At 52.4% G+C, this 14929-nt stretch overlaps 1 protein-coding gene across 1 annotated transcript in view; it reads right to left on the minus strand.

Moving 5' to 3' along the window:
* The window catches only part of Cacna1i (calcium voltage-gated channel subunit alpha1 I), a 116336-nt gene that overhangs the window by 63588 nt on the left and 37819 nt on the right, over positions 1–14929 (minus strand). The window contains exon 5 of the mRNA XM_013348740.2: positions 532–629. Coding sequence (XP_013204194.1) covers positions 532–629 — 98 coding nt within the window. The remainder of the gene's footprint in view (positions 1–531; positions 630–14929) is intronic.

Below are 14929 nucleotides of genomic sequence, written 5' to 3' on the forward strand. Positions count from 1 at the left end.
GTGGATGGGTGGATGGATGGATGGATGGATGGATGGATGGTTGGGTGGATGGGTGGATGGGTGTGGGTGGATGGATAGACAAATGTGTGAATGGATAGGAAGGTGGGTGTGCAAATGAGCAGACAATCCTATGGGTAAGTAGGTGACAGATTCAAGTTCTAAGCCAGCCATGACAGGCTTCCCAGTGAAGGACTAAACTCATTCTCCCTTAGGCTAATCACTTTCTTTTCTTACACAAGCCCCCTTTGACAGTCTGTATGAACCACCCCCAAGTAACCTTTTCTTCCAGAACAGTCAGACTTCCCAAGTGCTGAAATTCAAGTTATTTGAGAACTCAGAGTCATCAAGTCCCCCTCCCCAGCACTTCTGGGTACCACATGCTGGCCCATGAGTTCAGTGGGAACAACGTGACATCTGCCCAGCACCGTGAGCATAGATCTGGCCCAGGAAGGAACTGATCTGTCTTCTCTGAGTAAATAAACAGGGCAAGCTGGGCAGGCAGTGATGTGTGGGCAGAGAGGTCCAACTCACTGGGTACACGGTTGATGGCTTTGAGGGGCCTCAGGACACGCACAGTGCGGATAGCTGACAGGTTGATGTTCTGAAGGTCCAGAGAGTATTCGACCATCCTATGAAGAAAGGAGAGAATGAGGGACAGTATAGAAAATACTCAGGACCAGATCCCAGGGTGGGACCACCCAGCCACCCACACTCCCTAGAATAGTGAGGAAAGGGACCAAGATCCAGCTGTGATGGGTTCTAGTCTCCTTGTAAGCAGGGTTAGCAGCAGCAACGCACCTGTCACAGGGAGGCTGCAGGTACAGTCAGGAGTGGAAGTGGAAGGAACAGAGACAGGTCCCCACTATAGAGTCAGCACCATGCCAGATGGCCCCCCACCCTCTAGACCCTATCTATCTGACCCCTGACTTATATCAGCCCTTCTCTTCCAATGTGGATGCTTGGCCATAGATTAAACATAGAGAGCTAAGGGACCTCAGGTTGGTATCACATAGAAACTGGGTGTCACTGACATCAATGGTAGCTTTATCAAGCCTCTATCACAGATAAGGGCCTAAGAGGGACCCACCAAGCCCGGAAACAAAGTCCCAGTAAGAAAGCAAGAGGGTAAGAGAGATAAGGCTAGAGCCAAGCATCGCACGGGACCAGCCTCCTCTCTGCCCACATCACACCAGCCCGAGGCATCTGGTGGCACATCTCCAAGACGTGACAGGCGTTCTGTATTCTTAGGGTGCTGAGGAACGCTGTACTGGTCAACCACATTTCAGGCTCACAGACACTCCTCAGCCAACCAAAACCTTTCTCAGGGGTCTCTTCTGCCTGGAGGAGCCATCCCCTTGTCTGTGATGAAATCATGCTTGGGCTAGCAGTTCTCCTGCACACAGCGCTGGAGCCTCAGAAGCTTTTCCACACTGATTCCAGAATGCGCCAGACCAATGTCAGTACCATGGACCCAAAATGTCTCAAGCCCAACCCTGCTGGGCACGGTGACTCACACAGAGACAGCCTTGGAGCGTCACACTGCCCTAGTCCCTTCTCTGCTCTGCTCCTCATTCCACTTGCCCTGCAGAGCTTTCCTAGCAGTAGCCTCTTCCAGGGAGCCTTCCCAGATCTCACACAGAGCAGATCTTGAAGACCCACACAGAGGTCTATACAACCAGTCAGATGTCAACTGCTGGGACACCACCATCCTCCCCCTCGCTCAAAGATCCCCTCAACAACCAGCCTCAGGTGTCACTCAGTAGAGTCTCCCTCATCTCACCCTGGCTCCAGCATGGCTGCTGGCTCCATATGTCACCAGTGTGGGTGGGAAGTGAAGGCTTTCCTACACACCCAATAAACCTGTCCAACTGTTGTGAGCCACCGCCCCCTCCTGTCGCTTGAGGAGTAATTGAGCGAAAGCTGCCTCACCTGAGATGCCCCAGTCCATTCCCCGCTCTGTCCACACCTAGCTCTCTGGCAGGCTCCACTCTGTGCACACGACCCCCACGCGTACACACCTGAGCTTGCTCATCTGCGCACACACTCGCATATGGACACCCTCAGACACATGCGCTCCTGCTTTAGCCTAAATTTAGAGAGGGGTGACCTCAAAAACAGTGACAGAGATTAGAGTCACAGACAAAGATTTGAGGAGAGGAAGAAGAAGGGAGAAGAAGGGAAGGCCAGCAGAGAGGGTGAGGCTGAGACCTGTCCATGGGGGAGGACAAGAGCGGCCCTGAGCAGGCAGTAGGGAGCAGGCCGCGTGAGGATTCCATGCGTGGGAGAACCAAACTGTCATTTTCATATTGTGTAGAAAGAGCTCTCCCAGCAGCTGGGGGACGCTTGTGACGGAGGCACTGTGGGGGCGGCACATGCTGGCACACACACACATGCACACACACTTGGGTGTTCACCCTGGCATGGTTTTGCTCTGGCACAAGAGCACACGCACATACACACCCCAGGCAAGGGGGAGACACCCTGCAGCGTTCACGCACTCCACAGACCCTCTTCCCGCTGACGCAGGTTCTCTGGATCTGGTCGTGAGGGAGTGCTGTGTACATTTTGCTTGGGGGTGTGGGAGAGGAGATTCCCATGGACTGTGCCCAAAACCCTAGGTGGTACACCTGCCTAGCTCAGGACAGAGGGAACATGGAGCCATTCCTACCCCTGTGAAACATTTTTTTAAAAAATGCAGGTTTGAGAGGTAGAGATAGGCAGAAAATCGGGGGCTGTCTGAGGGCTGTCTGGGCCCTATCCTGCCAACTCCTTGTATCCATCTGCCTGAGCCCCCTCCCACCCCCAAATTTGAGTGCAGCCACTATTCTGAACCTGCCTCTATCAACCTAGGAGAGAGTCCTGCTCTAGAGCAGCCTCAGCAAGGGAGTCCTCAGGACACCCCTGCCTGTCCCCAACTCCAGGCCCCACAAGGTCATGTGCTCCAGTGTTTCCCATCCAGAGCCCCCAGGGCCACAGCCTGGATGCTCAGCACTGGGCAAAGCACAGGGCCTGGGATACAGCTGCCATGAGAGGTTCAGCATCTTGGTGGGATGCTCTCTGACACTGTCTCCCACAACCAGGGAGAAGAGACAAGCTGCCTGGATGCTGGATGGCATGTGGGCTGCAGCTGGATATCATCACCAAGGCCCAGCTAGTAAACAACAGGCTGAACACCTCCTCGCAGTGGGAAGTTGATGGGACACACAGGCTTGGCCTCAGACTCAGCAAACCCCTCCACTCTGGCTCCCTAGAAGATGCAGAGCAGCTGCAGCCAGAAGCACATTAGAACCCTCAAAGCTCAGACAGAACAAACGTAGACAGAACTGCACACTAGCCCAGCCCCTGCCCTCCACTCTGGACCTCACCCTCCAGGGCTTCGGGCAGGAGCACACCCTCACAATGAGCTGCAAAATTTCCTGAGACCCATCTGTGCATCCCTTAGGCTCTCAAAACAAACAAACAAACAAACAAACAACAAAACCCTCCACTCCTCCCCCCATGAAAGTTCTTGTAGAATTTAATATCAAAATCTGAATTCCTAGCTTCCTGGCAGCCCACTGAAAATGTGATATTACCAAGTTCTTAACAACATGAACAGAACACTAAAGCTTTGTTCCTCTTAAGACTTCTATGCCCCATGACCCCACTGGAACATTCTGCTATGGCTGTTTCCTGTCTCAGGGAGGAGTACAGTCAAATTTATTTGGGGATAAGAAGCACACATTAGGCTGGGCGGTGGTGGCGCATGCCTTTAATCCCAGCACTCGGGAGGCAGAGGCAGGCGGATCTCTGTGAGTTGGAGGCCAGCCTGGTCTACAAGAGCTAGTTCCAGGACAGGCACCAAAGCTACAGAGAAACCCTGTCTCAAAAAAAAAACAAAAACAAAAAACAAAACAAAACAAAAGAAGCACATATTAGGTGCACAGTGGAGAAGCTAGAAGCTTTCATTCTTCCCAGAGCGGAACATGACCAAAAGGATGCTGGACATGTGTGGAAGGGACAGGGAAGAACACTTGACTGGGAGACACGGACTTTGAGTTTAAGTTTCTGCCCTAGGAACCTCACCATCCTGACAGAGACTCTTGCACCAGCAAGTCCAACCTGGGACAGCTGCTGCCATCTCTACCATTCCTGCTGAGACTACGTCACTGTCCCTGTCTTCTGACAGCTGTGACAGCCTCCCTCCTGTTCTCCTGTCTCCTGCTTTCCCCTCCCCCCAGCCCAGCCACATCGCAAATCTAAGTCTCTAGTGGAGCTGTGCTTCCCTAAAACCTTCCATGGCTCCCATTGCCCTCAGAAAAAAGGTCATACTCCTGACCACAGCCTTCAAGGCTGTCCCCAGGCTGGCCTTGCCCCTCTTCCCTGCTCCTACCTTCAGTACCCTAGGTGCCAAGCCAGGTTCAAGGACACCTTAGGCAAACACCTCACTCCCCTCCTTTCTGTCTTCTTGACGGCTCTTCTCTCTCTGCACCATCACCCCCTGTTCTGCCTCCTCACAGCCCACACTTCCTGGCAGGGATGGAGCCCCCTCTTCTGAGTCGAAGACTCAGGCTGCTCATTCACTCAAGAACTGATCCAGGAAAGATGAAAAGAGGGGGAAAGTAGTAACAGGGTGGTCCAGGAGCCTCGAGAGAACACAGAGACATCTGGGAGCTGGAGCAGCAAGGCTGGGCTGCAGCACAGGGGCAGAGAGCTTGTCTACCATGTGCAAAGCCCTGGGTTCTATTCCAAGCACGCGGTGCAGGGAGGTGGGCCAACAGCAACAGCACCTGCAGCCACCCCCAAACACAGTGTGGCACTAAGCGTGCCTCTGACCTTCATGGCCAGCTTCACCTGCTGCCTACACCCTAGAGACACTCAACCTATTGTGAATAACCCCACCCACTCTGTGCTAAAAGCCATCCCCTCCTCCTGTCACCAGGAAAGTGGTCTCTGAGCCCCTGGTCCTAGCTCCTAACAAGGTGCTGAGTGGGTGAGTAACCACGGGGCTGACTTCCCTCAGGCCCCAAGTAAGACATCGCTTTCAAGAGTGAGAGATTAATTCCTAATTACACAGTTACTTTTATCACACGTTTCGGTGCTAAAAGTCTTTAAGGAAAGAGAAGTCAACAACCCCCCTCTGCCTCCTGCCAGCTCCCAAGCACCTAACTGGGCAAAGCGGTTTGGCTTAAAAGCACTTCCACTGAGTAACCTCTCCAGGGGAAGAGGGACTGTCCTCCCTGAGTGGCTGGGCACGGGGGGGGGGGGGGGGGGGGGGGGGGGGGGGGGGGGGGGGCAAGTGAGAAGGAAGCAGATAGGATGAGGGGCTCCTCAGGGTTTCTTGTGGTGTTCCTGAGAAAGAACCCTACCTTGAAACTCCTGGCTCCAGGGAGAGGCCCAGGACTGCTCAGATAAAGGTGCGTCCTCCTGACTCGGTCACTGTCACAGGGTCAGAATGGGCATGCAGCCCCAGGTTGTCCTTGAGGGTAATCCAGACCTTGGGCTGGGCCAGGTGAGAGGAGACCCCTTCCCTAAATATGTGGCCTGGAAACCGGAGGCATGAGGACCACTTTGCCTCAGTGTGGCCTGAGGATTGCACCAACGCAGAAGGCTGGGGAAGAGCTGCGGGAATAGGGCCCAGGGATGGAGCAGCTCTGCTCTCAATTGTGCCTCCTTTCTTTCCTTGAGGCTTGAGGGACAGGGAGCCTGGGTGCCTTGAGCTTCTGCCACCTGCCACTCAATCCTGGCAGGCTGGGAAGGGCCTCTCAAGCATTCAGAAGACACCAAGCAGACACACACATCCCCAGGTAAACTCTCTGACAGTCGGATTATTGTGCCTGTTGTCCGCAGAAGAGGAAGTCAAGACCCAGAGAACACCGAGGGGACACAGCCAGGTGTGGAAGAACCTATTCCTACCTCCATCTTATCACAGTTCATAAGCCCCCCCCCCCCAGCTAACCCAGGGACCACAACACACAGCAGCGAGATGGCCAGCATCCTTGGAGGCGGTATGGTTCAGTGGTCAGAGCATGTTATGGGGTTTCAGTCCCAGCTCACTACCGGTACACCAGTGACCTTGAATAGAACATTCAACGGAGCAGGATTTTAACACAGACTCGGGGCTTAGAATAGGACCTGGCTTGAGGAAGGGACAGTAGGTATGAGCCATCATGAGTTTTTTGGATTTTTTTTTTTTTTAGCTTTTTCAGCTCACCCACAAGTCACATGTACCCTGAAGGAAGAGGTCATATTCACCCAGACAGGAAGATCCAGGAAGGCCCAGGCTATAATTCTTTAACCCCCTTGGCCCCATCCCCAGCACTGCCCACTACCCACTGTTCTCCAATGTCTGGCAACAACCCCAGCTCTCAGAGTGTTCCAGGCCCCTTTGGTCCAGTCTTTGTATCTCAAGAGTCCTTTTTGGCTTTCCCAGGCCCACCCCAAGCTGAGCTGAGCCCTCCTGCCTTGTATCTATCTCACTGTTGCTTACTCGGCACATCTCAGATCCTCAGAGATGCCTCAGGGTCCCAGCCAGGTCCCCAGCACTGAGCACATGCAGGCTCCCTAGTCATGAGAGCTTGTCAAATAAATAGCTTGAAGAACAAGATAGGGGGAAAAAAGAGCCTTTGGAGCTACTGCGAAGTGACACGGAGTGCCTTTCCAGATGCACCCAGGGCTGGTATCTACATTTGCTTCCTCCATCTCTGGGAGAACCCTGTGGGGCTTTCTTAAGATGCAGTAGAAGACTGGGCTCATGGCAGAGAAGATGTGGAGGTGGGGATGGCGGATCATCGGTGAGCAGGCAGCTGGAGAGGACTCAGCGGGTGTCACTTGACAACTAAACCATCACCCTAGGACACTCTCCTGACTCCCAGCACACAGTAGGGGTCTTGGTGGAGCACATGCAGCAAGAATGAGAAGCAATGGGAGGAGGCACCACAAAAATGGCATCATGGCTCTTGACTCGGGCCAGTTCCTTCACAGTCACGGTGATTTTGCCCATGACTGTGGTCAGTTTATATCCCTTCCAAAGTCATAGGCTAAAGTTCTAACGAAAATCATGGGACAAAGAGGTGGTGTTCTTGGGGTACATCAGGGTGAAATTGGTGCCCTTACAGACTAAACAAAGAAAACTGTTCACCCCCTTATCCATGAGGGTGTACCGAGGAAACATATCTGTGAGGTAGTGGACCCTCACCAGGTTCCAAACTCTCCTGCTGCAGCTTGACCTTGGAGTCTCAGCCTCCAGAACTGGGAATACACGTCTGCTGTCTATAACAATAGCTCCGGGTAAGCAGGCAGTCTGTGGTGTTCCCTTACAGCATGCCTGTGCTAAGATACCCATAGTTCCTCCCACAAAGTCTCCAAGTCCAGGAGGCTGGAGGTGGTTAAGCCCACTTGACTTCTAAGGACAGTGAATGTAACTGTGCTGGCCTCAGTTCACAACTCAGGGGGGTTCTGCACAAGGAAGGATGGCTACAAAATCTCAGGATGGGTGACAAAGGCAGATCCCAGGAAGGTGGGAACCTAGGGGACTCCAGGAACTCAGGGATCAAGGGACTCAAGACGCTCCCACGGCAGGCCTACATTCGGTGCTGTTACCCTTTCCCAGGGCCGTGAGAGAAATGCACAGTGTTCAGGCAAATATGTACGTTTGTTTTGTTTTGTAGACAGTCTTTCTTTTGTGATTCAAACTCTCAACAACCTTTCTGCCTCAGACTTGTGACTGCTAGGTTTATAGACGAGCTGAGCCCCATGACCCACTCAGGAATGCCTGATTGTTCTGTTTTGCCTGTGTCTTTGTATAGCGTGTATTCATGTCCCCACGTGTGAGGACGCATGTGTGCGTGTGAACGCCTGAGTCCGATGTTGGGAGTCTTCCTTGATTGATCTCCACCTTTATTCGTTAAGTCAAGTTCTCTTAACTGAACCCAACGCTCACCAATATCAATAGTCTAGCCAGGGATTCCCTGTCTTGGCCTTCAGAACTTTGGAATTAGAGGTGAGCTGCCATGCCCTCCTGGCTTCGAAGAGAGTACCAGAGTTCCAAGTTCTAAACATCAGGCTTGTGAGGTGAGCACAGTATGCACTGAGCATCCTCAATGCATGATTTTTTTTTATATGCCTCCCACCTCTTTCAATGTCTGCCTCACTTGAGTGAGCTCAGACCAGTCTTGGCACCCCTCCCCAGGGTGGGCTATGCTACTGGGAAGGAGGGAAAGGGACACCATAAGCTCTGCCACAGGCAGGAGGAAACAAACATCCCTCACAGCTTCCTGAGTGTCAGTAAGACTTCCCAAGACCTTGGGACAGGCCAGTGGGATAATTTTGACTTCTGAAAAGGTGACACTTCCTCATACCTTGGGTGAACATGGGCTCCAGGGCAGCCAGATGTGAGCAAACCCAGATTCCCCGTGTACAGTGGTGACCTGGAGTGGGCCACCAACTATGAGCCTCCATTTCCTCACGGGCAAAGCAGCTTTAACAACCTGAACCTCTTGAGATCCTGAGGCTGAGGACGTGATGGGAGATGTAAAAGATTCCACCCCTCAAGCAAGCCACCCGTGAGCCAGCTCCTGCTACCCAAGCTTCTGGCTGCACTCCAAGGAACCCAAGACCAGGGATTCCTCCTACCCCCTATATCCTCCTGGGATAGCCTCCTTATTCTCAAGCTATGAGGCATGGGTAGAGCTGACACCCACCCAAACTGGCTCAGGAAAGAACACAGAGCCCACTCTCCAGCCAATCGGAGCCAAAAAGGCTCAATTCTGGGCCTCAATGGCTGAGCAGAAAAGGAAAAATGAGTAACTGTGGGGAGAAGAGGACGCCATCAGCAAACACTGGGGAGGAGCGCTAGCCCCAAAAAACAGAGAGGGCTGCACAGACAAAAACATCTGTCCAGAGTCAGGAACCAGCCATGATGGAAGGCAAAGCTCCTCTGTAAAGGAGCTGGGAGAATCCCTTCACCACATGATTTTGAGGTTCCTGCCTGACTCACACCTGTCCTGTATGACTCACCAGGCAGGTCTGAGGATCTCAAACAACTCACCCATCCCTCATGGTGGCTACCATCTTGTTTCTATGGAAACAGGCCCACACAGTGACCATCACCTATTCCAACCAGCCCTGTATGCAAATGAACCAAGCATTTACACTCAGATTCTGTCTGGAACCTTCCCAGGTCCACACCCACCCAATCACAGCTTCTCACTCCAATCTTTAGCACCTCGCCCAACAGATCGGAAAGCAATGCAGCCTGAGCCTCGGGAGCCATGTCCTTGACCCAAGGCCAGGCTCTGGGGACCTGCCATCAGAGAGAAGACCTGTAAAGTCCCAAAGTAAAGTGATCAGTGACACAGCACACAGGGCCTCTTGAGTCTCTTGGCAACTAGAGGGCTTCCCTGAGCCCCACATAACACAAACACAACCCCATGGGAGGAAGGCTCCTCCACCGGCTTCAGCAAAGAGCCAGTAATGAGCCTCTGACCACTGACGACGGCTGGACCCACTGGCAGGCACTGGCCTCTGTGGCACTTGTATGATCGGTACCCACTTTAGATTCCTCAGCAGGGCACAGACCCTGCCCAGCCAACCTGGCCAGAGCTACAGAAGTGGCAACCAGGGGCCTTGGCTTCAGTGAGGACACTGCCCACCTGATATGAGCCTTCTTCTGCAATCTGACTCGACCCCACAGAAGAGCTCTTGATTGGCTGAGCCAAGTTCAAAGAGGTTCCCTGCTTCCCTTGCCTCCGTGTAGCCAAGAGTAGCCATGAGATGTGGCTCCGGCCAAGAGCAGTAGAGAAGGGAGGGATTTGGTAAAGAAAACATTGTTTTCTGACCCATGTAGAGAGGCATGGCTGGCATAGCCATCTCTCTATCCTTCCATACAGCCTTCAACTCAGATATCCATAGCTCCAGACACTGTCTGTGACCACGAAAGAAAAGACCCAGAAAATCACAAGGACATTAGCTCCTGCATGGCAATGCTTTCACACTAACCAGCACGGGGAGTCATGATCCTTCACCTCTCACAGCTCCCTACGGAGGTCACACGAGCCAGCTTCTCTGACAGCAGCCACAGACCACCACAGATGGACCCCTAGATTAGTGCAGATCCCTAGGTCCCGCTGTGCCTGATAGGCCCTCATGCCTGGAGTGGGGCTCAAGAGGCTGCCCCCATGACTCTGCTGCTCTCTGAAACATGGAGAGGGGTGAAAGGCTGTGTTTGAAGGTTGAGGAGACTGCTCATCCCAACTGCTACGCGTGACTATGCTCCTCCCTCATGGGCCATACCCAGAATGCCTTTAGTGGGCAGAGAGGTGGGCTTCTCCATAGCCTGTAGATAGAGCCCCCACCCCCTTAGTCTTCCCTGGCCTGCCACATGCATTTAAGGCAGAGTAGGAGAGAGTGCTGGATGCTCAGGTGAGGGTCTTGCGACAAGGCTAGCTGGGATAATCCTCAGTGTGTCACCAGGACCTTAGAAGAAGAGGGGTAGACACTGCTTGCATCTCCTCTGGGAAAGAATGTTAGCAGCACAAGCCTTGTCCCTCAGTCAGCAGCTCTTTTCTGCACGGAGGCCCTCCCTGTGATGCCACAGTCCTCGGGTTTCAAGGGCTTTCAGAGTCAAAGTGCTGGCACTTGCTCCCTCCCTTCATCCACCTAGGAGCCCACAGCCCCACCCAGGTTCCTGCTCCCCCAAAGATGGGCTTTTAACTTTTAACAGAATTGTCTCACTCCCGCCTGGCTGCTGGCAGTGGTCACTTCATAAAGGCCTGGGCATGGAGGATGCGACGGAATTCAGCGTGACGTCAGAAGGAATATATACAGGCGAAGAATATCTCAGGTTCAAGACAATAATTGAATATTTCATGACCCCCTAATGGACAAGACAGGAGAGAGCAGCTTAAGAGGAAGGTGGTAGAGCGGCTGAGCCACACCTCAAGAGTCATTGTGACGGCCTGCCCTGTCATGGGGTGGGAAAGAATGACAGGGCTCTCAGCCTAGACTGAGCAAAAACAGAAAGTGTCAGAGAACAGCTGGATCCCTACTCCAGAAACCCCTCTGTGATGAAAGTACCAGCCACAGAGCAAAACTCGTTGTTTGAGTGTAAAAGTCACCTGCTATCAACCCCAAGGTGAAGGGACCCGGCTTGGAGGGCAAGGGTGACTGAGACAAGCTATCAGAGCCTACATGTGGCTGGGATGGTACAGCCTCTCCCATCTGCCCCAAAGCCATTGTCACTGCAGGCTATGATCCTATTCTCTGGAAAAGAATAAAGACAACATGACGAAGCCCAGCAGTTGGAGCTTTCTGAAAACACTGTCCTCGGACAAGCGGTGGGAGGAACCGGGATGTTTCGTCCTAAAGGGAAAATGAAGCCCCCTCTAGACTTCTGGGAGGCTGTGGAGAGTCTGTACATAAAACCCTTCCTGTGGCCTCAGTTTCCCCATGTGAGAGGCCCCAGATCTGTCTCCTAGCCTCATCTCTCAGCTCCACACATTCCAGAATATTAGCCTTCCACCTAAGATTCCACTGTCTTTTCTCTGCTGGACCGTCCCCATGTCTGCTCTGTGTCTGGAGGACATTCCGACCCCTGGTAGATACTGGACCCGTGTCCTTGGGTCACTCTGGTCCTTCTAGGCAGTATTGTGGAGCCATTTAGAACCTGTCTGTGATGTGTGTTTTGCATTTCTTTTCTACACTCTGAACCCCATGACGTCAGGAAGGGCATTTGTCACCCTTATCTTGTATCCCCACTTCCCAGGACAGTTTGGTGAACAATAGCACCTCAGTAAATGACAAGTTGAAAATGAACGGTACTAACAGGTGGAAGCCACAGACAGGCAGAGTTTAGTGAAGTGAAGGAACTTCCCAGCTCTTTCTTACGTTCCGATTTGAGACTGGCTGCCTTGCATGATAGTGAGCTCTCTGCAGGAGCAGCATACAAATGGGGCCTCCCGTCTCAATTCAGCACGGCTGTGACCTCTAAGGAACCTTGCAACTCAGAGGTTCTGTGTCACCCTCTGTGTCTTGGAAGAAGCAGCCGGTAATTTGGGGAAGGGGTGGAGCAGGAAGGGAAGAAATATCCTTTGGGATGTCAGGCATGTTACTCTGGAAACAGAACGTTTATAGTACTGGTGGGACTTTGGGTGGGGGGGTGGGCAGCTCTGGAGGTGGTAAGAACCAGGTGGGGGTGGGAAGGGCGAAACTGGGCTCTGGAATACCAGCTATAACCATCACCCTGCCTTCTCCACCCACACATTCTTAGGATAGTAAAGACCCTACAGACAAGAGTAGGTCTGCTTCCGCATGTAGCACAGGGTAGGCCTGCAGGTGTTCTGACTCTGAGAAAGTCTCCCAGGAAGCTGATGGACAAGTTGCATCATCTGTAGGTCACAGCAGGGCTCTCTCTCTCTCTCTCTCTCTCTCTCTCTCTCTCTCTCTCTCTCTCACACACACACACACACACACACACACACTCAGTTCATACAGTAAGACTGTGAAAACATGCTTTGCTATCAGCCCCGTGCCAGCTTTTCCTGATGCTAAGGGTGGCTGTCAGAAGATCCTACCACCCAACTTGTCCCAAGAACTGGGTGTTGAGGCTGGTCCAGGTCCTCTCCTTGCTCAGCTTGGAGATCCCAGTGTGCCAGCACACAGGAGGGGAACAAGAAACAGAGCTGAGCTTGCAGTCTGTGCAGCAGGGGCCGGAGAGCTTCGAGATGGGAAGGGCAGACCCAGCCAACAAAATGACATTTGTGAGACAAGAATTGAGAAAAGATGTCTAATGTGCCACACACCTTCCATCTCAACACTGGAAAGTTGAAGGCAGATGATCTCTGTGACTCCACAGCCAGCGTAATCTACATAGTGAGGTCCAAGCTAGTCGGGGCTGCACAGAGAGGCCTTGTTAGCATGAGCTAACAGATGTACCTGATGATTCTTCGGTATCTAGGGGACACTACCTTTGTTTGATTTATTCTTTCCAGCTAATTAAAAGGTGTAGCCACTGGGAAATTGCAAGCTGATTTGTGGATTTTTACCAGGCAAAGATGGATGCAATTTCTGCCCAACAGGAAAGACTTCTGCCTATCGCCAGCCTGCGCTGTCTTTGTGGGAGGCCATCACCACATCATCACTCAGCTCGAGTGCTTCCTCTTCTACACCTGCTCCCAGATGCTGTGTCACCACCTCACCTGTCCCCAAGTTAGCGGAATAACCAGGGACATTTCTCAGAACAACACGGCACTTTCGTATCTGTACAAGGGTCACTTTTCTTCACATCTGGGTTTTTTTTTCAACTTTTGGAAATGATATTCTGATCTAAGTTTCCTTCCAGAATCGGGGACTTTAGAGCAACAACATTAGTACTCCAAGGAGATGTGGGTGAACAGCACAACCATAAAACAAAACCAGGTACAAACTGTTCCAAAACCCAGACAACACAACAGCAAGAAGACATCCAGGGGATGGAAATGACAGAGAAGGGGACAATTCTAGCAGGGGCAGGGAGGGGGGAATGGACCCTGCTGAGCCAGGGGTGACACATAAAGCTGAGTCCAGAACTCCCTCTTGTGCCAGGTGAACACAGGACAGATACAGAGACAAGAGAAGGGAGAGACGGTCCAGCTAACAGGAACTTGAGGAAGACAGAGCAGGAGAATGAGTTAGAAAATCAAAGAAGAAATAGGGCAAGTGCTTTGAGCCAACGGGGCCCTTGAAGCTGGAACCACAAGTTCTAGATAACCAGGAGAAAGCCTGAATTCTGAAGACAAGGAGGAAAACAGCCAGTTTCTCAGCTGGACAAAGCTTCGCCTTGCAAGAAAGGAGAGCAAGGTGGTTTGGCCTCCATGCAGCCCCATGCTATCGATTCACGTGGCACAATGTCACCAGTTCTAAGAGAGTAAAGTCACAGTCCTATGAAAGAGCAGACACACTCCGTCCTTCCCATCCCAAGATCAAAGGGATGAGCTTGCACAGCCAATATTAAGAACTGATACTCTCCTAAACCTTTCCTTTGAAACTCTACTTACGGGTATTCCCCAGTCAGCCCCAGGAAAAATGCACCTGACAAAGGTGATGCCCTGGTACCCAAGAAACCATCTGATGTCTACCTGTCTTCAGGTGGGCTCCAAATCCCTAGGGACAAGGGGGCCTGGAGTCTGAAGAGCACCATCAGGAAGGGATGCTTGGAACAGAGTGGGGACACAAACTGTCGCGTTTCAGGAAAGAGCCTGAGAACTCCTGGGCCGCTACTCTAGTCATTTGTAAGGGTCTCCGCTGTCCCTTACGGATGGCAAAGTACTCATGTGCAAACGCATACATATGCTCACACACACACTACCGGGCATGCACACTTCCCCGGTCACCAGCCTTGTTCTCTCCTGATTCCTGCCATGTGGAGCCCTGGCTAAGTATGGTTAGTACCTGTTTGCCTCCCATGTGCTACCTCCTCAGGACAGAATTCAAGTCCCCGTGTCCCAAGCCTGGTTCCATCAGACTCCGGGGTCAAATGATCTCAGCAAAACACAGCACCTTGCTCAGAGCCCTAGTCCAAGTGTGGGCAGACCTCACCACGGCAGAGCTATGGGCACTGTCCTAGCCAGTGAGCCTGGCAAGACTGGCCTGCATGTGGCCTTCTCTCCCACTCAGCTGGCCTCCAGGCAGCACCCACATTCAGCAGAACCCTCTGCATCCCTGCCTGCTGAACAGACTCCAGGAAAGCAGGAAGGAAGTCTGAGTGACGCTCCAAATGGGTAAAATGGGACCTAGTTTCCCCTGGCTTCTCTGACTGTAGCATGTGGCTTTTTCTTTTTCATCAAGTCTTATTCGATGACCCAGGCTGGTCTTAAATTCCTGGGTTAAGTGATCCTCCCACTAAAGCCATTCATGTTTCATTAGAAGTGACCAGAAATGGGGTCAGAGGACATCTAAATCTGCCCTCTGTCCA

This window comes from Microtus ochrogaster, chromosome 15 (genome assembly GCF_000317375.1).
Source record: "Microtus ochrogaster isolate Prairie Vole_2 chromosome 15, MicOch1.0, whole genome shotgun sequence".
Taxonomy (NCBI): Eukaryota; Metazoa; Chordata; class Mammalia; order Rodentia; family Cricetidae; genus Microtus; species Microtus ochrogaster.